This window comes from Mustela erminea, chromosome 2, assembly GCF_009829155.1.
Source record: "Mustela erminea isolate mMusErm1 chromosome 2, mMusErm1.Pri, whole genome shotgun sequence".
Classification (NCBI taxonomy): Eukaryota; Metazoa; Chordata; class Mammalia; order Carnivora; family Mustelidae; genus Mustela; species Mustela erminea.
Window position 1 is genome coordinate 46,149,871 of NC_045615.1, and position 27,612 is coordinate 46,177,482.

Consider the following 27,612-nt stretch of genomic DNA (forward strand, 5'->3'; position numbering starts at 1 on the left):
GAACATCCCTAACAAATATTCCTTGAAGCTGAACCCCTAAGGTACCACCGTGTTCTCTTCCATTTTCCACGAACTCATTTGATCCTTTATTACCCAGGACGGAGGAAAAGCCAAGTTAACAGCATCGGCATTCCGTCACTGCCCCACCTGCCAAACTGGCTCCAACACCGCACCCAAACGTGTCTGACTGGGGCCACGCTAAGCGACGAAAGGCTCTGCGGACGCGGGAACTTCCCGTTCCCCGCCCGAGCCCTTTAAAGCAATGCCGACCTTCCCGGGTTTTCCCTTTTTCCGAAATCTCAGCTCACGCGGAAGCGGCCCACTGTACGAACCCCTTCCACCCTCCTCGCACGCACCCTTTGGAGCGGCGAGCCTTCCCGCCGCCCCGGGGCGCAGTTCGGAGCGAGACCCGGCTCCAGGAAGCGGGTGGAGCCTCGGCCGCCTGCAGGGCCCGAGGCGCAGGGCGGAGGGGGGAGGGCAGGCCCTCCCAGCGCCCCGTCCCACGCCGGCGCCCCGCCCCTCCTCCCAACCCCACCCGACGCGCGGCGGGCACGCCCAGTCAGCCGGGGCCTCGAGGGCCGGTCTCTGGGATCCCGGGCGGGGGAGCGGGCGCCCGCGCCTGATTATCCGCACTCGCTGGTCTCGGAGCGCGCGCCCGATTAGGCGCCCATGGCCGCGCACAGCTGCGGGCCCGCGCCGCGGGCACACGCCTCCGTCCCGCTCGCTCCCGAGTTGCGGGCCGCGCCCAGGAGCGGGGTGGCTCGCGTCACGCGGAGGCCTCAATAAAGGGCTTTGTGGTGCCAGTCCCGCCCGCCGGGGGCTAGGGGAGCCAAGCGCGGGGCGGAGTCCCACGGGGGCCCTCGGGTTAAGCGGCCAAGGCTCGCACACCCTTGACGGAACAAAACTTGGGAGCGAAAGAGATGTAAGCTAGGCCTTTCTCGGAAAATGACACTTTTAAATGTCACGGAGTTGTATTGAAGCGACCCGGGGAATTAGTTGTGGGGACCATTTGTGGGTCCCGCTTACAGAGGTGTGCTCAGGGCTGACGTGTTCCGCGTGAGCGAGCCGGTATGGTCAATGTTCGCTGTCCCTGGTGCGTCAAGGCGGCTAGAAACGCGAGAAAGCCCCAAGGCTACCTGCGATAAGTTACATGTTGTCGTGGTCAGGACAGGACAGATTAGAAAAGGTCGACTCATGGACCAGTTTCTGAAGTCATTACACCGAGGTGATTCAGGATGAATCTGTATTTTAATACGTCCAATGAAGATAGCCTGCCTCCTTCCTCCTTTAGGGCTAGGGAGTCGGAACGGAATTGGCACTCTAGTTCTGCCACTCGCTAACTTTAAGGTCTCGCCCGTGTAAATTCTCTAATCCTCAGTTTCTCCATCCGTAAAACAAGTGTCATACTCTGTATCTTGCAGGGTCCTTGTGAGGAATAAAGATCGTGTCTGTCATTTCTCTGCCAACATGGTAAGTGACTAATTGTCTCATTTTGTGCCTGCTAACAACTTTATGAGATAGGCAAGGATACTTACTATTCCAATTATGGAAGGGAGGAATGAACTCGGGTTAAGGGACTGCCTGAGGTGGCAGAGCTCATGAGTCGCAGGGCCAGCTTTGGAAGCTAAACACGGTACCCTTTCCACCCTGACAAGATGCCTCTGATACTAGCTCCTGTCCAATTAGGATAGGCTGGTAGGTTTGAACCCCCCCCCCCTTGGTTTTTTTTTTTTTTTCTTAATTTATTTGACAGACAGAGATCACAAGTAGGCAGAGAGGCAGGCAGTGTGAGAGGAGGAAAGCAGGCTTGCCCCCTAGCAGAGAGTCCGATGTGGGGCTCCATCCCAGGACCCTGGGATCATGACCCAAGCGGAAGGCAGAGGCTTTAACCCACTGAGCCACCCAGGTGCCCCGGCTTGAACCCCCTTTGAAGGTGCTTTTTGCTTCCCCAAAACTAGAAGGTGAGGACTCCTTCACTCTTTAACATTTCTGTTCTAATACCATTGAAAAAGGAGCCTCAAGGAGTGAGAGTGGATGTTAGCTTTTAACACAAGAAATGTTGAACCCATCGATGGGCTGTAACATCAATGTGGTAGATCTTGAACTGAATTTTTTTCAAACAAATTAACATAGAATGGGGCAGAGGCTGGTGAATGTGAGTACATCATGAGAATAAGTATTGTTTTGTGGAACTTACTTTTTTGTTATCCATATGGACTCTTTTTCATGCCTGCATGTATGCGGTTTCAATATAAAATATAGTTCTCACAATGGGTCTAAAAAGTGTGAAAGCCACTGTCTAGGATCATTTCATTTTAGAGATGAAAAATTAGAGACCAAGTTGTTAACTGAAATCACAACTAGATGGAGCAGAGATAGGCCACTTTAGAGTTGTGGCTCAAGATGCTCTGGCTGTTCTCTTTTTATGGAGGAAGAAATTAAGCTCCAGGGAGAGGATGATATATATGTCCAGGGCCCCACTGAGAGAGATTAGACAGCCTGTGATTTCTCCATTTTTGAACCTCACTTCCTGTATATGTATATGATTCCTGAGAATGGTGTTTAGTTACTTCCTAGGTGACTCATTTTGAACAAATACAGTAGAAGTTTCAGAGTATGACTTCTGAAACCAAGTCATAAACAGTATTGTGGCTTCCTTCTTGTGGTCTCTCTTGGATCACTAACCCTAGAAGAGATCAGATGCCATGTTAGGGCACTCTCAAGCCACCTTATGGAGAAACTCACAGGCAAAGGGATAAGGCCTCTAGCCAACAACTGGTGAGGTGCCGAGGCCTCTTGCCACCACCCATGTGAGTGAGCCAGCTTGGAAGCAGATCCTCCAAGCCTCCATCAAGCTTTCAGATGACTGCAGCCCCAGCTGATGTCATCACTGAAACTTCATGGGAGACCCTGAGTGAGAACCACCTAACTAAGCCGCTCCCGGATTCCTGGCCCTCAGAAAATATGAAAATGAATGCTTACCATTTTAAGCCACCCACCTTTAAACTATTTGTTACAGAGCAGCAGATAACTAATATACACTAAGTGTCTTATTGTAGAAGGAGTATTTTACACAGAGGAAAATAGCCATATTTTTATAATTGAGATTAATAATTTGATAAAAAATGAAGGGTTAAACACCTTAGGCTTTACAGATTCCTTCTGGGCAGCTAAAATCCTATCTAGGACCAGTTAAGAGAGACTTAAAAATTGTCAACACAGAAAATATATGGTAAGTACCACTCTCCCACATGTCTTTAAAAACAAAAATAACAGGGGTGCCTGGGTGGCTCAGTGAGTTGAGCCTCTGCCTACGGCTTGGGTCATGATCTCAGGGCCCTGGGATCAAGTCCCACGTTGGGCTCTCTGTTGGGCAGGGAACCTGCTTCCTTCTCTCTCTCTCTCTCTCTCTCTCTCTGCCTGCCTCTCTGCCTATTTGTGATCTCTCTGTGTCAAATAAATAAATAAAATTTTTTTTAAAAATAACATTAAATCCTATAAGGTAGAAGGCTGTCCAATAGAGATCTGGTTCTTGCTCCACCCTCATAAAAACTATTTTAGTATTTTCTTTTGAATTATCATATCATTTCTAAACATTTCTTTGTCTCCCACCCACCCCCTGTTTCTTCTTTCCTCCTCCTCCCTTCCATTCTTTTCTTTATGATCCCTATCCCCCTGCTTTTCTGGTGCCCTGCACACAGTAAGCCTTCACTAATTATTCCAAAAATTGGCAGGGCTCATTCAAATTGGTTAAGAGAGCATTGCTGCCACCTACTGTTAGAACGGAGGTACAAACAGGTATGCAAAGAGATGAGGTTAACAATCTTGTAACACAACAAAAAAGCAATAGTAGTGTGTTTACTGCATTTGGGGCACTGTTCAAGGAACTTCCTACACATTGCCTCACTTAATTATCACAACCATAGATGCTATTATAAGTTTAGTGGTGTGATTTTTAGGGATATTAGAGAAGTAAAAACTGAGGCACCTCAAGCAGGAAAATTTTCCAAAGTCACAGAATTTGACCCAAGACTATGCAATTCTGATATTTTTCTCTGTACCATACTGTACATTTTCCCAGAATTGTAATTAAAGAAAGGTTTTAAGATATAAACTTGTAAATATTTTTGCAACTTCCCTTTTCAAATATTCTTTTAATTTCTCATCATACATAGATGAACAAAATATTTCGGGCACCTACTGCATACCAGCAATCATTCTTCTTCCTGCAATCTGAACTTCACAGTTTAGTGGAGAAGAAGATAATAGTTTCCCTGGGACAGTTAAGGAAGAAAAGGGTTTATAGGGCTACTAAATGACTTGCTTACAATTACATAACTAGTAAACTGCAGAACCTAATTTAGCCCAGGTCAATTTCACTCCTGACCTATACCTCCTTTGAGTTCTCTGGATCCCCTGACTGAACTATATATCCCTCTGTCTCTGAAATGTCCATTGCATCTTTACAATAACATTGACAACCTGCCCATTTTATTTGAAATTGACAAAATAGGTTTCTTTTTTTTTTTTTTTAAGATTTTATTTATTTATTTGAGAAAGAGAGCATAAGCAGGGGAAGCAGCAGAGGGGAAGGAAGAAGCAGACTCCCTGCTGAGCAGGGAACCCAACTTGGGGCTCCATCCCAGGCTCCTGGGACCATGACCTGAGCCGAAGACAGACGCTTAACCGAGTGAGCCATCCAGGCCCCCAACAGAGTAGGTTTCTGTACATACAGAAAATAATAGCCACAGCTAGTTGTCCAGACTCCTCTGTTCTCCTTAGAGGTATAAATTACAATTTCCCAGTGCCCAGTTGATAAACTCCTGTTCTTTGGGAGGCAAAGCAGGTCAGAATCTATTACCTAATCCAAGACTATGGCATGCAATTTACAGCCTAGGATTTTCCCCAGGACAAAATCCAGAGCAGTAAGGATCCCCTGGCTGACTCCCTGGCAGGCACATGAACCTGCATCTGCCATGGAGCAGGTCACATCAGGATAGCTAGCCCCCGGCAGCTACACTGGAATCGCTCCACTGTAGAGGCATAAGGCATAAGTTGTAAGAACAGGAAGAAAGGTATTTCTTTACACATCATAATATATGAGGGCTTTGGAATGTTACAATGTCACCTTACAAAGTACTAATTTAAACAAAGGACTTATCTACTTTAGTCCAGGTGGCATTTCAATTTCATGCTAATTTATAGTAACTAGGGAAGTAGGAACAATTAGAAAATTAAGATGAGAACTCTAGTATTCATTAAATATTTGTTAAAATTAATCACATTTTATTGACTTTTCAAGAAATAATAAATCGATTCTATTGAGCTTTTTCCTAAGGAGATACATAGCAGATGAAGAGGTAGTATGCTCTGATAGAAGGGGTCTAACTAGGAATAAAGAAAACCTAGGCTAGAGACCCTTTATAAATATGAAAAGTATCTAAGCCTTTGTTTCATTTATGAAACCAAACCAGTAATATCCCAAAATATTTTTATGATTGATTCCATGAATCTAAATCTTTCATGTAATTACAGTGCTAAGTTGTTAATAAGTTAGCAAGTGACTTTTAATAAATTTACCTATTTTATATTTTGACATATTTATGTAAAGAATTCATTAAAGTTCAGGGTACCTGGCTGGTTCAGTAGGTAGAACATGTGACTCTTGATCTTGGAATCATAAGTTCAAACCCCATGTTGGGCATAGACATTACTTAAAAATAAGTAAATAGAAAAGAATTCATTAAAATTCATATAGGCTATCAAGTTTATTTGCCCTATCCTTCTTTTTTTGAAGATTTATGTCCCTGGCTTATGATATCCATATAGTCCTTTTAATTTTACTCATCTCAGTGGTTCATAGTTCATCATAAGCTTTCATTCAATTAGATTCAAGCCAATTTAACACACATCTGTTGAGCACTTTCTGTATGCAAATCTTTGTGATTGGCCCCATAGTTTAAAATTTGTCCCTCTTTCCCCCCTCCCCCCCATATGTAAGAAAAGCTCTTTTAGAGTTTTTCACAGCAACATGCAAAAAGAATGAAACTGGGACATCCACATGCAGAAAAATGAAATTGGACCATTTCCTTACACCACACACGAAAATAGACTCAAAATGGATGAAGGACCTCAATGTGCGAAAGGAATCCATCAAAATCCTTGAGGAGAACACAGGCAGCAACCTCTTCGACCTCAGCCGCAGCAACATCTTCCTAGGAACATTGCCAAAGGCAAGGGAAGCAAGGGCAAAAATGAACTATTGGGATTTCATCAAGATCAAAAGCTTTTGCACAGCAAAGGAAACAGTTAAAACCAAAAGACAACTGACAGAATGGGAGAAGATATTTGCAAACGATATATCAGATAAAGGCCTAGTGTCCAAAATCTATAAAGAACTTAACAAACTCAACACCCAAAGAACAAATAATCCAATCAAGAAATGGGCAGAGGACATGAACAGACATTTCTGCAAAGAAGACATCCAGATGGCCAACAGACACATGAAAAAGTGCTCCATATCACTCGGCATCAGGGAAATACAAATCAAAACCTCAATGAGATATCACCTCACACCAGTCAGAATGGCTAAAATCAACAAGTCAGGAAATGACAGATGCTGGCGAGGATGCGGAGAAAGGGGAACCCTCCTACACTGTTGGTGGGAATGCAAGCTGTGCAACCACTCTGGAAAACAGCATGGAGTTTCCTCAAAATGTTGAAAATAGAGCTACCCTATGACCCAGGAATTGCACTACTGGGTATTTACCCTAAAGATACAAACGTAGTGATGCAAAGGGGCACGTGCACCCGAATGTTTATAGCAGCAATGTCCACAATAGCCAAACTATGGAAAGAACCTAAATGTCCATCAACAGATGAATGGATAAAGAAGATGTGGTATATATACACAATGGAATACTATGCAGCCATCCAAAGAAATGAAATCTTGGCATTTGCAACAACGTGGATGGAACTAGAGCGTATCATGCTTAGCGAAATAAGTCAAGCGGAGAAAGACAACGATCATATGATCTCCCTGATATGAGGAAGTGGTGATGCAACATGGGGGCTTAAGTGGGTAGTAGAAGAATAAATGAAACAAGATGGGATTGGGAGGGAGACAAACCATAAGTGACTCTTAATTTCACAAAACAAACTGAGGGTTGCTGGGGGGAGGGGAGTTGGGAGAAGGGGGGTGGGGTTATGGACATTGGGGAGGGTATGTGCTTTGGTGAGTGCTGTGAAGTGTGTAAACCTGGCGATTCACAGACCTGTACCCCTGGGGATAAAAATACATTGATAAATATTTTATCAGAAATAAAAAATTAGAAATTAAAAAAAAAAGAAGAATGAAACTGAACCACTTTTTTACACCATATACAAAAATAAATTCAAAATGGATTAAAGACTTAAATGTAAGACCTGAAACCATAAAATTCCTAGAAGAAAACATAGGAGGTAAACTCTGTGACATCACTTTTAGCAATATTTTTTTGGATCTATCTCCGGAGGCAAAAACAGCAAAAGCAAAAATAAACTATTGTGACTACATCAAACTAAAAAGCTTTTGTAAAGCAAAGGAAACCATCAACAAAACAAAAAGACAGTCTACCAAATGGTAAAAGATGTTTGTAAATTATATATATCCCATACATGGTTAACATCCAAAATATATAAAGAGCTCATAGAACTCAATATCAGAAAAACAAACAGTCCAATTAAAAAAATGGACAAAGAGGTCACCTGGGTGGTACAGTTGGTTAAGAAACTAACTCTTGGATTCGGCTCAGGTTGTGAGATCAAGCCCTGTGTCGGGCTCTGCATTCAAGGTGGAGTCTGCTTGGGACTCTTGCTCCCTCCCCCTCCCCCCCCAACTTTTCTAAAATAAAGAAATAAATAAATCTTTTTCCAAAAAACGGACAGGGGCTCTGAATACACATTTTTTCATAGAAGACATCCAGATAGCCAACAGAAACAAAGATACTAAATATCACTAACCATCAGGGAAGTGCAAATCAAAACCTCAATGAGGTATCACCCAACAAGGGTCAGAATGGCTAGTGTCAAAAAAACAAGGGAAAAAAAAAGATAAGAAATTACAAGTGTTGACAAGGAAGAGGAGAAAAGGAAACTCTTTTGTGGGAATGTACATTGGTGCACCCACTGTGGAAAACAATATGGAGGTTCCTCGAAAAGTTAAAAGTAGAAATACCATATGATCCAGCAATTCCACTTCTGGATATTTAGCCTAAGAAAATGAAAACACTAAAAAAGACATATGCACCCCCTATGTTTATTGCAGCACTATTGACAATATTCAAGATAGGGAAACAACCTAAGTGTCCCATCAGTAGATGAATGGATAAAGAAAATGTGGTATGTATATACATATACATATTTATATATGTATATATATATATATAGAATAGAATATAAAACAGCCATAAAAAAGAATAAAATCTTGTCAATCGCAACCACATGGATAGACCTAAAGTCTACTCTGCTATGTGAAATAACTCTTACAAAGACAAATACCATATGATTTCACTTATATGTGCAATCTAAATATAAAGCAAATGAAGAAGCAAAACAAAACAGAAACAGACTCAGAGAGAATGAAGTGTTTGTTGCCAGAGAAGAAGAGAACAGGGGGTGTGAACAAAAAAAGAGAGGAAGGTTAATGATCTTCTAGTTACAAAATAAATGATCCACAGGGATGAGAAGTACAACAATGGGAATATAGTCGATAATATTGTAAAAACTATATGGTGACAGATAGTAACTAGATGTACCGTGGTGACCATTTCTTTTTTTTTTTTTTAAGATTTTATTTATTTATTTGACAGAGAGAGAAATCACAAGTAGACGGAGAGGCAGGCAGAGAGAGAGAGAGGGAAGCAGGCTCCCTGCTGAGCAGAGAGCCCGATGCGGGACTTGATCCCAGGACCCTGAGATCATGACCTGAGCCGAAGGCAGCGGCTTAACCCACTGAGCCACCCAGGTGCCCCCCATTTCTTTTTTTTTTTTTGACAGAGATCACAAGTAGGCAGAGAGGCAGGCAGAGAGAGAGGAGGAAGCAGGCTCCCTGCTGAACAGAGAGCCCAATGTGGGGCTCTATCCCAGGACCCTGGGATCATGACCTGAGCTGAAGGCAGAGGCTTTAACCTACTAAGCCACCCAGGCGCCCCTCTTAGTGTATATAAATATCAAGTCACTAAGTTGCACACCTGAAACTAATACAATATTGTCAATTATTGTTCAATACAAAAAGTAAAAACAAGTAAAGCTCTCTTTTCCCATGAAGATGTATGTCAATTATGAAAAGTATACATTCTCAGCTTAGAGAAATGTGGAAAAAGAAATTATCACCACCCTTTCTGTCAGTTGTTAAAGTCATCGTGAAAGAAGATGCCCTTTTTAAGCCAAAATCTAAAATTGGAATGTCTGTAAGCCCCCATAGACATTAAATCACAGTCTACTTAAATTCAGGATTTAAGAGAAATTATTTCAAAGTGTAGAACTTCTTGGACTTGCTTAAACACTGACTTCCTAATGATAAAACTGTCTGTGAATTTTACTCCTTAATCCTTTTTCCATCTGCTTGATTTTCCAAGATAAGTTCTTTTTTTATTGTATTGAGAGAAAATTGGCTAATATTACTATATATATTTAAAGTGTACAATGTAACGATTTGCTATGCATGTATAGTTTAAAATAATTACCAGGGGAGGGGCACCTGGGTGGTTCAGTGGGTTGAGCTGCTGCCTTCGGCTCAGGTCACGATCTCAGGGTCCTGGGATCGAGCCCCACATCGGGCTCTCTGCTCAGCGGGGAGCCTGCTTCCTCCTCTCTCTCTGCTTGCCTCTCTGCCTGCTTGTGATCTCTGTCTGTGAAATAAATAAATAAAATCTTAAAAAAATAATAATAATAATTACCAGGGGACACCTGGGTGGTTCAGTCAGTTGACCTTCTGCCTTCAGCTCAGGTCATGATCCCAGGGTTTGGGGATCGGACCCTACATCTGGCTTCCTGCTCAGTGGAGAGCCTGCTTTCCCCCTCCCTCTACTCCCCTGCTCCTGCTCTCTCGCTCCACTCTCTATCTCAAATAAATAAATAAAATATTTGAAAAAATTTTAAAAACTCAAATAAAATAAAATGATTACCAAGATTGAGATAATCCACCACCCCACATAGTTAATAGTTATAGTTAATAGTTAACATGGGGTGTGTGTGTGTGTGTGTGTGTGTGTGTGTAGTGAGAGTGCTTAAGTCTCCTCTCCTTGAGTGCGACCCTCTTCTAACAAATAGAATAAAATAAAAGTGACAGTGTAGGCCTCAGAGACTCCGTCAGAAAAGGCACTATGGCTACCTTCAGATCACTGTCTTTGGGAGAAGCCAGCCACCATGTTGAGCAGACCTACAGAAAGACCTGTTGGGTCCGTTATCAAAGAAATGAGACTGAGACAAAGTTACGCAAAGCCTTATTCTATGCCAAGCATTAGAAGTTAGACTGACCGGCCAGGGAAATGAGGCTGAGACAAAGTGAAAGTTACGTAAAGCTTTATTCTGTGCCAAGCATTAGAAGTCAGACTGACCGGCCAGGGCCACCTCCGAAGAGAGTGATGCCCCTTGGTCTTACAGGCTAGTTTTAGAGGGCACAATCGCAGACATCTGCATATGTGGCTTTGGCTGATTGGATGTCTCCTACCTGTGTGTTTTAGTAACAGTTACCAATGGCCTTGTTTTAGGTATGTGTTTTAGTAATAGTTACCTGGAATTGGCCTTGTTTTAGGTGTGTGTTTTAGTAACAGTTACCTTGTTTTAGGTGTTGTGTTTTAGTAACAGTTACCTGGAACCGAGAGCAGTAACTTTTCTAGACAACAAAATGTCTACCTAGGCAACATGGAGTCACTATGGCTAAGTAGCCCAGGCAGGCCCTAGGGGGTTAACATGTTTTAATGTGGAATCGACCCCAACAGACCATGGAACGAGTAAGTCGGACCTCAAGTCAACAGCTGTATGAGTGAGCCATCTTAGAAAGGGATCCTCCATCCTGAGTCAAGCTTTTAGATGACTATAGCCCTTGCACACATCTTAATTATAACCTCATGAGAGACACTGAGCCACAGACATCCAACTAAGCTGCCCTCAAATTCCCAGCCCACAGAATCTGTGAGATAACCTGGGTATTTTAAGACACTAAATTGGGACTAATTTGTTACACCAATAGGTAATTAACACAATAGGCTAGATGAGTCCTACATGAGAAAGAGATAAAGAGAAGTATAAGGAAAGATCTGGAAATGATTTAGAGTTAAGAGGAGAAAAAACTAGAAAGAGGGTATAATAAGAAGAATTCCAAAGGTGTTCATGTTTTTGGAGAGACAGTATGAGGCTAGGGTAACTGATATAAGAAGCGAGACTTTGGGGATAGAGAAATGTTAAAATGTGTATTTCAGAAACTTTGCTGTGGTATTTGGTATAAACCTCTCCCCTGTTTCTAAAAAAACTAAGTAAAGATCAATATATTTTTAAATAATAGCAATAATTCAACTTCCCAGTGATTTAATGTATCCTCAGGCTCACGAACAACTTATCAAATTCAACCCTAGTAATTTTGTCCTTCTTTACTAGATCCTCAATTTCCTAGTTTTTCTTCTCACTAGGAGTGACCACAGACAAAGCTCTGGACAATGAGACAAAGGGGAAGTCTACTGGGAGCCTCTGTGAAATATTCTGCTTCCTGCTAAGGAGAGAAAAACCCTTAAGAATTCCCTAGCACTTCCCCTGACCTTTCTTCCTGTGTCACAAGTGCGTTGAAAAGTTGTGTGAGGCCACTGTCTCCTGCCAATGAGAAGATAGGTGTAACAACAGGAAGGCATCAACAGAGGTGACTGAGCATAAGCATGGAAAGCACCTAGAGCCACCAAGGCATGTCTGAGGGGTGGCATCACGCCTGAAATGCCTCATTCCAATCTCTTATTACGTGAGAATATTAATGCTCTTTTTTGATTAAGCCACTTCCGCTATAGTATGGTTTCCCGTATTTGTGGTAAAAATCATTCCCAGCTGAGACTTAAGATGAATAAGTATTCATGGTGCCCTCAAGGCAAGCAACAAAATATGTGTGGACCTGAGAATTCCACCTGAGTTCAGAATCCCCTATCCCTAGCTAAGAGTCCTCCAGCCAGGGAGTTCCCTCAGTGCTGCAGTGTTTCATCTGCAAGATGGAGATAATTAAACTTTCACCATAGGGCTGTCATGGCCACAGCAAATGTTATACAACAAATTATATTAAACAACAAATTATTATACAACAAATATAAATATTTTGTATTATTTTATACAGCAAATATAATTTCATATATTTTGAGAGTTTAAAAACTAAAAACTTAGTCTTCCAAATCTTCAAAAATCACAGAATCCTCACAAAATGTGAAGTCTATCAACTACAAATTTAGAGTAGCAGATAATCTGCTACCGTACACAATCACCATATTTTGGACAGACATTAAATGAATTTGGTTTTTAACTCTTCAATGAAGAAAATTTCAAAAATATACAAAGGCGAAGAGATGCACATACCGAATCTCCATCTACACATCACCCAATGTCAGCAGCTTATCAATGGATTTCCATTCTTATTTAGTGTTGTCACTTTCCCCACAAATACTGTGTGACTTTTTTGAAGTTATTTATAAGGCACTTTAATTTTTCACACACACACAAAAATGAAAATGTATACATCTCCAGAGCTAGCAGCTTTTTCTGAAGTTTTCCCATATTTGTTCTGAATGTAAGACCTCATACTGAGATCTTAATAATGGCAGTTGAAAAAGTATGGATTTTGAAGCTGTCTCTAGACTGGGTTAAAATTCTAATTTCACTGATCACCATGTGATCAGGAGCAAGTTACTTAGTTTCTTCTGGGCCTCAGGTTTTTCACGGGTAAAGAGCAGAACAGCAGTCAGGACCCACTCTCCACTCTCTCTTTTTTTGTTGTTGTTTTTATTTTTAAGATTTATTTATTTATTTGAGAGAGTGCACACACAAACACACACACAGAGGGGGCGTAGGGCGCAGAGGGAGAGGAAGAAAAGCAGACTTCCCACTAACCAGGGAGTCTAATAATGTGGGGCTGGATCCTAGGAGCCCGGGATCATGACCTGAGCTGAAGGCAGACCCTTAACCAACTTAGCCACCCAGGCGCCCCATCCAGGCTCACTTTGAGAAACAAATGGCAAAACAATGGTGAGTAATAGCTATAATTGACGAAGTAAGCCAGCCACTGCCCTAAGCACTTTTCCTATAGTGTCTTCAGTTCTTGGCACTTAGCACTTGCCTGGTGCTCGGCAAATGTTCCCTGTCAGTCCTTGGAGCAGGTTTGGCTACAGCAAAGATGACCAAGAAGTTGCTCTGGTTATGGGAGGCTGGTGAGAACAAGTAGTGCCTAAGCAGAGTCCTCCACAGCTTGAAGAGGGGCGGGGCTGAAGAAAGCCTGAAATTTACAAGCCAGCCCAGCTGTCTGGAGCAGATAGAATAAGGAGAAATGAGTGAGGATGAAAGAAACTAGGGAGTCAGGAAGAGAGGAATGTACCGTGTCTCCGGTCCCTCTCCGGTGCTCTCACTCACCAGCTTTCCAGACTTCACACGGCCCCTCCCAGCAGCTACCTTTGAGGCTAGGTAGCTGGTCTACACTCAGGCCTGCTAAGCCGGGGAGGCCAAGATTCAAACCCATATCCATCTCAGGATGTTTGTTTCACTCCCCACGGCCACTGCATGCCCTTTTCAAATGATCTGAATGACAAGTGACTGTTTTACAGAACTGGCATCTGGAATGTTAGACATGGTTTTGGGAATGAGTAATGTCAGAGTGGGAGGGGTCAGGGAAGCAGACAGGTGGCCTGACGTTGGACCCAGAAAGACCTTGGCCCCATTCTTTAGGAAGACACTGCCAAACAACCCCCAGGGTTTCTGTGGCTCCTGTTACTGTTTCATGGGCCTGCCTGTGTTTGATCTGCAAATAAGGGCTGCCTCAGATGAGCCCCCCAGCAGTCCTGACCACCTCAGAGGGTGTAAGAACTGCCTGACCTTGGGAACCCAGACTTTTCCCAGGAAATACTTAGAATAGCAATAAGCCGGGAATGGATTCTAAGGGCTAGGAAGGAATGATTCTAAAATCAATGTTTACTAACAAGGAAAGCCTTCTCTTTTTTCTGTTTCTCTCTCCAGAGGACTTTGTATCTAAACTGGGCTTTAAATATAAAGTAGGATGGGACGCCTGGGTGGCTCAGTTGGTTAAGCAGCTGCCTTCAGCTCAGGTCATGATCCCAGCGTCCTGGGATCGAGTCCCGCATCGGGCTCCTTGCTCAGCAGGGAGCCTGCTTCTCCCTCTGCCTCTGCCTGCCATTCTGTCTGCCTGTGCTCGTTCTCTCCCCCTCTGTCTCTCTGATAATTAAATAAAATCTTTAAAAAATAAATAAATAAATATAAAGTAGGAGATCTACTAATTCTTCTCAAAGGGCATTTTGGAAGTCGTAAAAATCAAGTGGGAGATGAATTTAAAATGAATATTCCCAGGCCCTGCCACCAAAATTCTAATTCAGAGGGATCAAGAATCAGCTTTCAAAAAATAAGTGCCCAGCTGATTCTCTTCCAGGTGTTTTTGGACATTTCCCTGAAACTGGCCTGGAGACCATTGCATCAGATGAGGGTCTGGAGCCTTATGAAAAATAGAAATTCTGTAGATAACCTGAAATTTTTTTTAAAAAGATTTTCTTTATTTATTTGACAGACAGAGGTCACAAGTAGGCAAAGAGGCAGGCAGAGAGAGAGGAAGGGAAGCAGGCTCCCCGCTGAGCAGAGAGAGGATGTGGGGCTCGATCCCAGGACCCTGGGATCATGACCAGGGCCGAAGGCAGAGGCTTTAATCCACTGAGCCACCCAGGTGCCCCATTAACCTGAATTTTAATCAGCAGGAGCAGAGTTGCTGGGAAGTGTGAGGAAGGAAGCCCAGGATTCTGCATTTTATTTTATCCTTTTCAAGTTTATTTATTTTTAAGTGATCTCTACATCCAACATGAGACTTGAAGTTATGATCCCGAGATCAAGAGTAACATGCTTCTCCAACTGAGCCAGCCGGACACCCCTGGATTCTACTTTTTTTTTTAAGATCAAATTCTGCAAAATTTTTACTTTGGTGTTTTCCCCAATATATTATACCACTACATTACAATACCTTGACTTATTATCATTCTTCAAAATTTCATTAGAAATAAGTAAAAATTTTCTTAATTTCTCTCCAATCCTCTCCACGTTCTATTCCATAACTATGTCTTTTTTTTTTTTTTTTTTTAACGTATAATGTATTGTTTGCCCCAGGGGTACAGGTCTGTGAATCATGAGTCTTACACAATTCACAGCACTCACGATAGCACATACCCTCCCTGGTGTCCATAACCTGGCCACCCTTCCCCAGCAACCTGGATTCTGCATTTTTTTTTTTAAAGATTTTATTTATTTATTTGACAGAGAGAAATCACAAGTAGATGGAGAGGCAGGCAGAGAGAGAGAGAGAGGGAAGCAGGCTCTCTGCCGAGCAGAGAGCCCAATGCGGGACCCGATCCCAGGACCCTGAGATCATGACCTGAGCTGAAGGCAGCGGCTTAAACCACTGAGCCACCCAGGCGCCCCTGGATTCTGCATTTTAAAGAGGCTTTCCGGGTGAAAGTTTAGTGGTAAATTTTAAGAACTACCTTCCAAGGAAATAATAAAATATTCTCTTAGGTGGGGCAAGGCCTGGAGGACCTGTTTCTGCTGAATCCCACTAAGCTACTTTGGGTGTATCTTCATGCGAAACCACAAACCCAAGACTCATTCCTTAATGAGTCTTCTCCTTAATGAGAAAGAGGATACTGAGAACAGGAATTGAGTAATAACCAACAATGGTTCCACACCAAAGAATCTTTATAAACTTTCTCCAATGGGAACACCACAGTACATTGACTCTCTATTCATCCTTACTTGGCCTGCAGTCTAAGTTTTCTTACACGTAGATGCTCAATAAATATTTTTTAAATTGACTTGAATATATTCCCCTTTGAAGAACCATGCTTTCAACAAGTACTTCTATAAACTTTGATATATTTTTTTCCTGGTGATGTTTAGACAAACATACATATGTATACATGCAAGGTGCAAAAGAGGTGATGGTGAACAAAAGTGGGTGTGATAAAGTAGGGAAGATAAAACTTAATGAGTTGCTAACCAAACTTCAGTTGTAAACCTGGGAAAACATAACCACAAGTTCTAATTTTGGTTTACTTCCTCTTTTGCCCCAGGATCTTAAGTATGCTACTTTCATTTCTCTATTTCAACTGTGCTTTTTTTTTTTTTTTTTTAAGGAATATGCCTTGTGGAATTATTTTAAGAAATAAGTAATAAGAGTTTGGAAAGCACCTTTTCCTCTTAGCCAAAATTGTGAAGAGAATCTCCACCATCTGGCATCTAGGCCAGTTCAATGAGACAAGTAGTTGGTTTTCTTGTTGTTTGTTTTTAAGATTTTATTTATTTGACAGAAAGAGAGAGAGAGCACAAGCATGAGGAGCAGCAGAAGAAGAGGAAGAAGCAGGCTCCCCACTGAACAGAGAGCCCAACTCGGGACTCGATTTCAGGACCCTGGGATCATGACTTAAACCAAAGGCAGACGCTTAGCCAACTGAGCCACCCAGCGGCCCCAAGTAGTTTCTTTCTTTCTTTACTTCTTTCTGTAAACAAAAGATCATTTAGTAAATGTTTATTTTAGGGTTTTTTTTGTTTTTAAGATTTTATTTGTTTGACAGAGAGATCACAAGTGGGCAGAGAGAGAGGGAGAAGCAGGCTCCCTGCTGAGTAGAGAACCTGATGTGGGGCTCGATCCCAGGACCCTGAGATCATTATCTGAGCCGAAGGCAGAGGCTTAACCCACTGAGCCACCCAGGCGCCCCTTTTAGTTTAGTTTTGTTTTGTTTCGTTTTTAAGATTTTATTTGTTTAGTAAATGTTTATCGAGGATTCATTATATGCTAGAAGCTGTAATGACGTCTACCTACTATTGTTGAAGAAGCAGGAGAATTAAGGGAAAAGCAGAAGTTGAAGGATCAGGGAAAAGTCACTGACCAGCTCTCCTTTAGTGCTGGCAGAGGTGGACAAGATGGAGCTTGCAAAGCCAACTGAGAAACCAGGCGCTTCAGCTGTGAGGGTGGAACGGCCCAGCCAGGAGTCACCGCTGGTTAGCAGGGCCTGCACTTCAGAGAAGAGCCAGGTATGGGGCAGGCGAGAGCAAGAACATACAAAACCCGCTACCGGTATGGGGGAGAGTGGGGACAACCAACATATACAAACCTCTGTGTGTTTCTTCCAGAGCATGACTGCTCTTTCTCTACAATCTACCAAAACTCATGCTTGGGCAATTTTTTTCAACTCTAAGGCAAATCACACAAGGAAGGGGATTCTGGGAACTGTGGTTCTAGTTCGTCCAAAGTGACACCATACATAAGAGGAATTGGATGACACAATGCAAAGGTTCTGAGCAAAAGTGCTTGTTCAGATCCTAAGCCCTTTGTAATTCCTCCGGATTGTAAGTGTGGTCTCCTGTGTCAGCATAGAATCCAGGAGGCAAGAGCAGACCTCCATCATGAGGAGAAGACAGATACTGTAAGTAAATAAGACTTTCATCATGGGAAGTGAGGAAGGGTCCCAGAAAGATAATGGTGGGCAAACTCTGAGGGCACTTCTATAAGGGGAAAACACCTTTAGCACCTGGCAGGATATGTGGACAGGAAAGGTGTGAAAAATGTGAGTGTGTGTGAAAGAAGAGTGAAATTTTCAGTAGTAGAAAGCCCATAGATACCTAATTTTTTTACATTAATTCCAGTATAGTTAACCTACAGTATTATATTCATTCTATTCATTAGAATTGTAAATATACAATTCTTATATTACACAGTGCTCCTCATAATAAGTATACTCCTAACCCTCTTCACCTACTTCCCCCATCTCCCCACCCGCCTCCCCCCTGGTAACCAACCATCAGTTCTCTTTAGTTAAGAATCCGTTTCTTGAGGCACCTGGGTGGCTCAGTGGGTTAAGCCTCTGCCTTCGGCTCAGGTCATGGTCTCAGGGTCCTGGGATCGAGACCCACATCGGGTTCTCCACTCAACGGGGAGCCTGCTTCCCCCTTTCTCGCTGCCTCCCTCTCTGCCTATTTGTGATCTCTCTCTCTCTCTGTCAAATAAATAAAATAAATAAAATCTTTTTAAAAAAAAGAGTCTGATTCTTGGTTTGTTTATTTCTCTTTTTTTCCTTTCATTCATTTGTTTCATTCCACATAAGAATGAAATCATGGGGCGGGGGGGGCGTCTGGGTCTCAGTGGTTAAAGCCTCTGCCTTGGCTCAGGTCATGATCTCAGGGTCTTGGGATTGAGTCCCACATTGGGAATCTCTGCTCAGCAGGGAGCCTGCCTCCTCCTCCTGTCTCTCTCTCTCTGCCTGCCTCTCTGCCTGCTTGTGATCTGTCTGTCAAATAAAAAAAAAATTAAAAAATAAAAAAACTTTATTAAAAAAAAAGAATGAAATCATGGTATTTATCTTTCTCTGACTGATTTACTTCGTTTAGCATTATACTCTCTAGCTCCCTCCATGTTGTTGCAAATGGCAAGATTTCATTATTTTTTATGGCTCAATTTCATGTATATAAATTCATTTATATATATGTATATATTTATACACCATCTCTTCTTCATCTGTTCATCTATCAATGGACATGAGCTGCTTCCATAATTTGGCTATGGTAAATAACGTTGCTATAAACATAGGGATGCATGTGTCCCTTTGAATTTGAATTAGTGTCTTTGTATTTGGGGGGTAAATACCCAGTAGTACAATTACTGAATCACATTGTATTTCTATTTTTAATTTTTTGAGGAAACTGCATACTGTTTCTCATGTGGCTGCAAAAGTTTGCTTTCCCATCAGTATTGCACAAGGGTTCATTTTCTCCACATCCTCACCAACAGTTGTTGTTTCTTGTGTTTTTTTGTTTGTTTTTTTTTAATTTCAGCAGTTCTGAGAGGAGTGAGGGGATAGCTCATGGTAGTTTTGTGCATTTCTCTGATGATAAGTAATGTTGAGCATCTTTTCATGTTGGCCATATCTCTTCTTTGGAAAAATGTTCATGTGTATGGGGTAAGGAAACTTTCCAGTTTCATTCTTTTGCATGTCCAGTTTTCCCAATACCATTTGCTGAAGAGACTGTCTTTTTCCCTTTGGAAAAGTGTGTAGATATTCTTTCCTGCTTTGTTGAAGATTAATTGGCCACATAATCATGGATTTGTTTCTGGGTTTTCTATGCTGTTCTGTTAATCTGTGTGTCCATTTTGGTGCCAGTACCATGAAATGTTTTGATTACTACAGCTTTGTAGTATAACTTGAAGTCTGGAATTGCAATACCTCCAGTTTTGTTCTTGTTTTCAAGATTGCTTTGGCTATTTGGGATCTTCTATGATTCCATACAAATTTTAGGACTGATTGTTCCAGTTCTATGAAAAATACTGTTGGTTTTTTGAGAAGGATTTCATTAATTCTGTAGATTGCTTTGAGTAATATATGCATTTTAACAAATTTGTTCTTCCAATCCATGAGCATGAAATGTCTATTTCTTTGTGTTGTCTTTAATTTCTTTCATCAATATTTTATAGTTTTCAGAGTACAGGTCTTTTACCTCTTTGGTAAAATTTATTCCTAGGTATTTTGTTATCTTTGTTGCCATTGCAAATGGGATTGTTTTCTTCATTTCTCTTTCTGCTGCTTCATTATTGGTGTGTAGAAATGCAACAGATTTCTCTACATTGATTTGTATACTGCAACTTTACTGAATTCACGTCTCAGTTCTAGCAGTTTTTTTGGTGGAATCTTTAAGGTTTTCTCTGTATAGTGTCATGTCATGTGCAAACAGTGAAAGTTTTACTTCTTCCTTCCCGATTTGGATGCCTTTTATTTATTTTTGTTGCCTGATTGTTGTGGCGAGAACTTCTAATACTCTGCTGAATGAAAGTGGTGAGTATAGACATCCTTGTCTTCTTCCTGAAATTAAGGGAAAGGCTCTCAGTTTTTCCTCATTGAGTATGATATTAGCTGTGGGTTTTTGTATAAGGCCTTTATTATGTTGAGATATGTTCTCCCTAAACCTGCTTGTTTAGGGTTTTTGTCATGAACAGATCGATATTTATCAAGTACTTTTTCTGCATCTATTGAAATGATCAGGGTTGCCTGGGTGGCTCAGCTGGTTGTCTGCCTTCAGCTCAGGTCATGATCCCAGGGTCCTGGGATCAAGCCCCGAGTTAGGCTCCCTATCAGCAGGAAGCCTGTTTCTCCCTCTCCCCGTCCCCCTTCTTGTGTTCCCTCTCTCGCTGTGTCTCTCTCTGTCAAATAAATAAATAAAATCTTTAACCAAAAAAAAAAATCAAAGAAAGAAATGACTATATGGTTCAAAAAATGATCAGATGGTTTTTATCCTTTCTCTTACTATCCTTTTTCTTACTGATGTGAGTAGCACAATGAATATTAAAGCACTTTTGCATCCCAGAAATAAATTCCACTTGATCGTGGTGAATGATTTTTTGTACAAAATATCCAAGTCAGAAGGGAATGTATTGTTGGGGTTCAGTTTGTTTGTTTAATGTATTGTTGGGTTCAGTTTGCTAGTATTTTGTTGAGGGTTTTTGTATCCATGTTCATCAGAGATGTTGGATTGCCTCATAGAATGAATTTGGAAATTTTCTTTCCTTTTTATTTTTTTTAAATAGTTAGAAAAGAATAGATATTAACTGTTCTTTAAATGTTTGGTAGAGGGGCGTCTGGGTGGCTCAGTGGGTTAAAGCCTCTGCCTTCGGCTGGGGTCATGATCCCAGGGTCCTGGGATCGAGCCCCACATCGGGCTCTCTGCTCAGCAGGGAGCCTGCTTCCTCCTCTCTCTCTGCCTGCCTCTCTGCCTACTTGTGATCTCTGCCTGTCAAATAAATAAATAAAATCTTTGAAAATAAATAAATAAATAAATGTTTGGTAGAGGGTCCCTGGGTGGCTCTGTTGGTTAAGCAACTGTCTTCGGCTCAGGTCATGATTTTGGAGTCCTTGGATTCAGTCGCATCTCAGGCTCCCTGCTCAGCAGGGAGTCTTCCTCTCCATCTGACCCTCCCCCTCTCATGCTTTCACTCTCTCAAATAAATAAATAAAAACCTTTTTAAAAAAATAAATAAATGTTTGGTAGAGTTTAAAACCTACAATGTTTTGGGTGCCTGGGTAGCTCAATCAGTTAAGTGATGCCTTCAGCTCAGGTCAGGATCCCAGAGTCCTGGGATCAAGTCCAGCATTGGACTCCCTGCTCCACGGGGACCCTTTTCCTGCCTCTGCCTCTGCCTCTCTCTGTCTTTCTGTCTCTCATGAATAAATAAATAAATAACCTTCAAATGTTTGGTAGAATTCCCTTGTGAAGCTGTCTGGTCCAGGACCTCTGTTTGTTTGCAAATTTTTTAATTGAGTAACAACATAAGCAATTTATTTAGAAATATGGAGGACGATATGAAAATAACCACAAGAATAAAAGTTGTAGTTGCCAAGAATAGGAAATGTGATAGACAGGAGACTGATCCTTATATCATGATTTTTATATTCTTTGTTTTGCTGTGGGCATTTTAAACTGTGATTTAAAACATTTTAATGACAGGATATAAAAAAAAAAACAATCACTGCAAAAGGAAAAGGAAGGCAGGCTTAGGTAAAAAGTTTAGGTAGAAATGTGAAATACGGGGGCTCCTGGGCAGCTCCTCAGTTAAGTGTCTGACTCTTGGTTTCAGGTAAGGTCATGATCTCAGGGTGGTGAGATCGAGCCCCACATTGGGCTCCCCACCCAGCCAGGAGTATGCTTGAGATTTCTTTCCCCCTCCCTCTCCATCCTCCTCTGCTCCTACACCCCCACCCCACATTCTCTCTCTCAAATAAATAAATAAATAAATAATTTCTTTTAAAAAAGAAATGTGAAATATGGTCCCAAAGGATAGGGAGTGAGTGACCTCTATTGGTTGTAGCTGTTTATGTGGCAGGAGGTCCTTGAATGCCATCTAAGGAGGGCAAAATTTATCATGGAAGAAATAGGATTTAAGGAGTTTTACTATGGACATTATGCAATCAGAGTAATCCTTGAGAAAATGGAAATCACTATGTGGCAGGAAGGAGAATGATTCAGAAACATAATAACTAGGGAAGACCAGTTAGAAAGTTTTGTACAAAATATCCAAGTCAGAAGGGAAGGCTGGAGCCAGAGTGGAGGTGAAGAGAAGGAGAACTGTGGGGAAACCGAGGAGAAAGGCGCGGTGACTTGTTGCATGTAAGCACTACTGAGGTAGGGAGGAAGCTGAGAAAACTGTTTTGAGCCATAGCGAGATCCCAGCGTCAGCCCATTTTCATAGGAATTTCCCTAACTCATTAGTTCTATGGGATAAAGTCAAACTGGAATAATATCTCTTATTCCACCCCATCTGACACCCCACTCTTGGGACAATCCAACACACAGGTCAGATCTCCTACCATAAATTTTATATTAATAGGCTTAACCTTTCATTACAGATTAATTTCGTAGCTGGTATATGGAACTGAAAAGTCCCTAGAACTCCACTAAGTTCCTGGCCTTCTGAGCTTAGATGAAGATTTTGGAAAGTTTTCAGAGTCCTTTTGTTTTTGTTTATTTCTGTGATTTATTTTCTCACTGCTGCACCATGCCTTCCTGGTGTTCTCATTAAGAATACTGAGTGCTACTGGGTCTTTACCCTAAAGATACAAACGTAGTGATCTGAAGGGGCACGTACATCAGAATGTTTATAACAGCAATGTCTACAATAGCCAAACTATGGAAAGAACCTAGATGTCCATCAACAGATGAATGGATAAAGAAGATGTGGAATATATATACACAATGGACTACTATGCAGCCATTAAAAGAAATGAAATATTGCCATTTGCGACGACGTGGTTGGAACTAGAGGGTATCATGCTCCGAAATAAATCAATCGGAGAAAGACAACTATCAGATGAACTCCCTGATATGAGGAAGTGGAGATGCAACATGGGGGGGTTAAGGGAGTAGGAGAAGAATAAATGAAACAATATGGTATTGAGAGGGAGACAAACCATAAGTGACTCTTAATCTCACAAAACAAACTGAGGGTTGCTGGGGGGAGGGGGGTGGGAGAGGAGGGTGGGATTATGGACATTGGGGAGAGTATGTGCTATGGTGAGGGCTGTGAAGTGTGTAAACCTGGCGATTCACAGACCTATACCCCTGGGGATAAAAATACATTATATGTTTATAAAAAAAAATTTTTTTAATGAAAAAACAAAAAAAGAATACTGAGTGCTCAGGGTGCCTGGGTGGCTTAGTGGGTTAAAGCCTCTGCCTTCGGCTCAGGTCATGATCCCAGGGTTCTGGGATTGAGCTCCGAATTGCATCAGACTCTCTGCTCAGTGGGGAGCCTGCTTCCCCTTCTCTCTCTGCCTGCCTCTCTGCCTACTTATGCTTTCTCTCTCTCTGTCAAATAAATAAATAAAATCTTCAAAAAGAAAGAATACTGAGTGCTAACAATCTACCAGACATTTGACTTATTTTTTCCCTTTCTAGACGTATAGTGTTTTATTTACAAATGAAGAGCTGAGGCTAGGAAATGTTAAAGATAACACTGTTGTCAATACGCCATTTAACTGATAAATCCAAGGCTGAGATCCTGTTCAGTCTTGGTGCGGATCCAAAATTGGTCCCCAAACAACTATAGGACCCTGTGCTCCCACTATGAGCAGCTCCACTCTACATTCCTAGAATGAACAGTTTCCCAATAGTCAATGCCTGGCTTTATCCTTACGCAAGCTGCTTCGCCTGCTCTCAAAATGGTATTTAGAGACCAGTGTCTGGGGACTGGTTTTGCTCATGGCTATGGGGATGCCACTACTCCCAAGTTCTTTCAGGAGACATATCTCATCAATACATGTGTGTACCTATGTGTTATGCATGGATGGACATGTATATGTGAATACATATATGTAAATGTAATCACATGTATTTATATCTACGTTTGTGTATTGATCTCTATATATCAAAAACTGTGAGTTTAAACCAATACCTCCAATCCTAATCCACCACAAATTTCATTCCAGTTTTCTTCCTTTCTATATTTTTAATCCCTTCTCCAATAGTGAGAAACCTGCCCCTTATTATCCTTAATATTTGATCAATATTCCTGAATATAGTCACTGTCCCAAAACCTCCACCACCCTCTCCCCCATGCAGATACCCTGTTCATCTGACTTGTAGTCCATGCTTTATTCCAGGTTATTCCACCCTCAGTATGAAAGCCCTCTCCCACCGTTTGGGCTCTCAAGTGCACTGAGATGCTCCCCCTCCCCAGCATGAATGATTTTCATTGCACGTTCAGGTTCTGACTCCACCACCAGGCTGTTCCCATGTGTGTGGATGCCTTCCTTTCTTGGCCCAGCACCCAGTTCTGAAACACTCCCATACATGGATGTCCTCCTAGCTTCTGTGGGTCTGACCCTTCATATCTGGCCACCCCTGGGTAGATATCCTTCTCATCTTATTCAGGTTCTGATGTCCCATGCTTATGAGTCTTTTTTTTTTTTTTTTTAAGATTCTTGGGATTCACCTAAGTATTTGTGAGATCACTTAAGTGTAAAAGAAACAGATTATCTTTTGTATAAAGGATCAGGTTTAAAAGCAGCAAGGGTGATAAATAATTAAATATTAAAAAGTTTTACACCCGAAGTCAACTATATTCAAAATAAAAAATTACAAAAAAAAAAAAAAAAAAAGCAGTATGGCAAGTTAAAAATCAAGTTTGAGGGGTGCCTGGGTGGCTCAGTGGGTTAAAGCCTCTGCCTTCGGCTCGGGTCATGATCTCGGGGTCCTGGGATCGAGCCCCGCATGGGCCTCTCTGCTTAGCAGGGAGCCTGCTTCCCTTCCTCTCTGTCTGCCTGCCTCTCTGCCTACTTGTGATCTTTGTCCGTCAAATAAATAAATAAAATCTTAAAAAAAAAATAAAAGATAAAAATCAAGTGGCAAAAGGAAAAATGAATAAATTGGACTTTAAAATTTTTAAATTTGAGGGACGCCTGGGTGGCTCAGTTGGTTGGACGACTGCGTTCGGCTCAGGTCATGATTCCAGAGTCCCGGGATGGAGTCCCGCATCGGGCTCCCAGCTCCACGGGGAGTCTGCTTCTCCCTCTGACCTTCTCCTTGCTCATGCTCTCTCTCACTGTCTCTCTCTCAAATAAATAAATAAAAATCTTTAAAAAATTTTTTTAAATTTGTGCTTCAAAGGATACTGTCAAGAAAGTAGAAAGACAATCCACAGAATGAGAAAAAAAATTGCAAATCATATATATATTATATATATATAATATATATATACACACATTTGAACAGACCTTCTTCCAATGAAGATATACAAATGGCCAACAATTACTCGAAAAGATGCTCAATATCTTTTAGCCATTAGGGAAATACAAAGCAAAACTATAACATCTACTAGTATGGCTGTGATTTTTTTTAAAACACAGATAATAGAGAGATCATGCTATGATGTGGGGAAATTGGAGCTTTCCTCCATTCTTGTTGTGAATGTAAAGTGATAAAGCCATTTGGGAAAACAATCGGGCAGTTCCTCAAAAAGTTAAACAGTGTTACCATGTAACCCAGCAATTCCACCCTTAAATATATACTTAAGGGAAATCAAAACATATTTCCAGGGTGCCTGGGTGGCTCAGTGGGTTAAGCCGCTGCCTTCGGCTCAGGTCATGATCTCAGGGTCCTAGGATCGAGTCCCGCATCGGGCTCTCTGCTCAGCGGGGAGCCTGCTTCCTCCTCTCTCTCTCTCTCTCTCTGCCTGCCTCTCTGCCTACTTGTGATTTCTCTCTGTCAAAGAGATAGGTAAAATATTTAAAAAAAAAAAAAAAAAAAAAAAAACATATTTCCACCCAAAAGCAATACCCAAAGCTGGAAACAACCCAAACATGCATCAACTAATGAATGGAATAAACAAAATACGGTATATCTATATAATGGACTATTCTTCAACCATGAAAAGAAATGAAGTACTACTAGATGCAACAACATACATGAAACTTGGAAACATATTGCTGAGTAAAAGCTGCCAGTCACCAAAGATCACATATATTATTACATTTATATTGAATGTCTAGAATAGGGAAATCTATAGAGACAAAAAGTAGTGGTTGCCTAAGGTTGGTGGGGATAGGGGAATTAAGGGAAGAGGGAATGATAGCTAAAGGATACAGAGTTGCTCCTGGGGACACTGAAGTGTCTAAAATTGATGGTGATCATGGTCACACAACTGTGTATATTACAAAAAACTGTTGATTTGTGTATTGTAAATTAGTGAACCATTGGTATGAACCGTATCTGAATAAGTTCATTAAAGAAAAACACTCTCTGGGGGTGCCTGGGTGGCTCAGTGGTTAAGCCTCTGCCTTCGGCTCAGGTCATGATCCCAGGGTCCTGGGATCAGCCCCACATCAGGCTCTCTGCTCAGCAGGGAAGCCTGCTCCCCCCTCTCTGTCTGCCTGCCTCTCTACCTACTTGTGATCTCTGTCTGTCAAATAAATAAATAAAATCTTTAAAAAAAAAAACAATAAAAAACACTCTCTGTATGCTGTGGAGTTGAGGGAAGGGGCTTCACCAGTTTCCAAGTAACTCTTCCTGCACAACCCTGTCTCTCATATACCCAGCTGTCCTTGAATTTAAGTCAGGTTCCTCCCCAAGGGCTCATCACCAGGTCTCTGGTTCCTGCAACATTTTCATAGACGTTTTCCTGTCAAAATAAATACTAAAGTCAAAGAAAAGGGAAAAGATTCAATAAATATTATTTTTCTCTCCCACACACCTCCTCCTCCTCCTCTCCTTTTTTATTATAGAGTCCTGTGTTTCCTTGGAAACCACTCTCATCCCACCTCTAGTACTCATACTTTGTGTGCACCTGACCCCACCCCAGATTCTAGGAATGATCACATGGCATTGGCATAAGCTGATCAACATAAACACCGCCAGCTTGACTACAGCAACCCACTCAAGGATGAAAGAGGGAATCACGTTAACCCAAACAGCATATATCCCAGAACTTTTGGGAGAGTTTGCAGCAAAAAGTCCTCTTTCCATCTTGGAACTATGGAAATAAAAGCCTGAAACTCCTGGGAACAGCAGACAGGACACACCTAACTCGTGAAGAACAGAGCCAGGACATGAAATGGGACCCCTTCCTGAAATACATTTGGAGCATCTGAATTCAGCCATGTTAGAAGTGAGATCTATTCATGGATTTTAAATATACAAGAGCTAATAATTCCCCTTCCCCTTTTTGTCTTTTTTGTTAAGTCCTGTTTGAATTGAGCTATCTATTTTGTGAAAGAAAGAATATTCCCAGATACAGACATACACCCAAGATCAACTATAATAGGAAGGAGGATGTCCAAGTGCAAAAACATGGTATTGATAGGT

The 27,612-nt window shown here is 41.6% G+C and overlaps 2 protein-coding genes across 6 annotated transcripts in view; one reads left to right on the forward strand and one right to left on the reverse strand.

The window, feature by feature from the left end:
* C2H4orf36 (chromosome 2 C4orf36 homolog) overlaps positions 1–468 on the reverse strand; it is an 18,239-nt gene extending 17,771 nt beyond the window's left edge. The window contains exon 1 of one of the 3 annotated variants that reach the window (XM_032332818.1): positions 357–468. The gene's annotated coding sequence lies outside the window, so the exon portion shown is untranslated. The other 2 variants (XM_032332821.1, XM_032332820.1) reach the window with 2 other exon arrangements.
* On the forward strand, positions 249–27,612 carry LOC116584447 (translation initiation factor IF-2-like). Of its 3 annotated transcripts, none has more exons than XM_032332817.1 (3): positions 249–922; positions 1,422–1,470; positions 27,033–27,612. In XM_032332817.1, exons 1-2 carry the CDS (start codon positions 263–265, stop codon positions 1,437–1,439), a joined length of 678 nt encoding a protein of 225 aa, XP_032188708.1. In that variant the 5' UTR covers positions 249–262; the 3' UTR covers positions 1,440–1,470; positions 27,033–27,612. The 3 variants fall into 3 exon arrangements, with proteins under 3 accessions (XP_032188708.1, XP_032188706.1, XP_032188707.1); XM_032332815.1 differs by lacking the exon at positions 27,033–27,612 and adding an exon at positions 6,002–6,100; XM_032332816.1 differs by lacking the exon at positions 27,033–27,612 and adding an exon at positions 6,007–6,100.

Excerpts from the sequence above, each read along its gene's own strand:
- LOC116584447 (XM_032332817.1), top strand. The coding sequence starts at position 263 with ATGCCGACCTTCCCGGGTTTTCCCTTTTTCCGAAATCTCAGCTCACGC.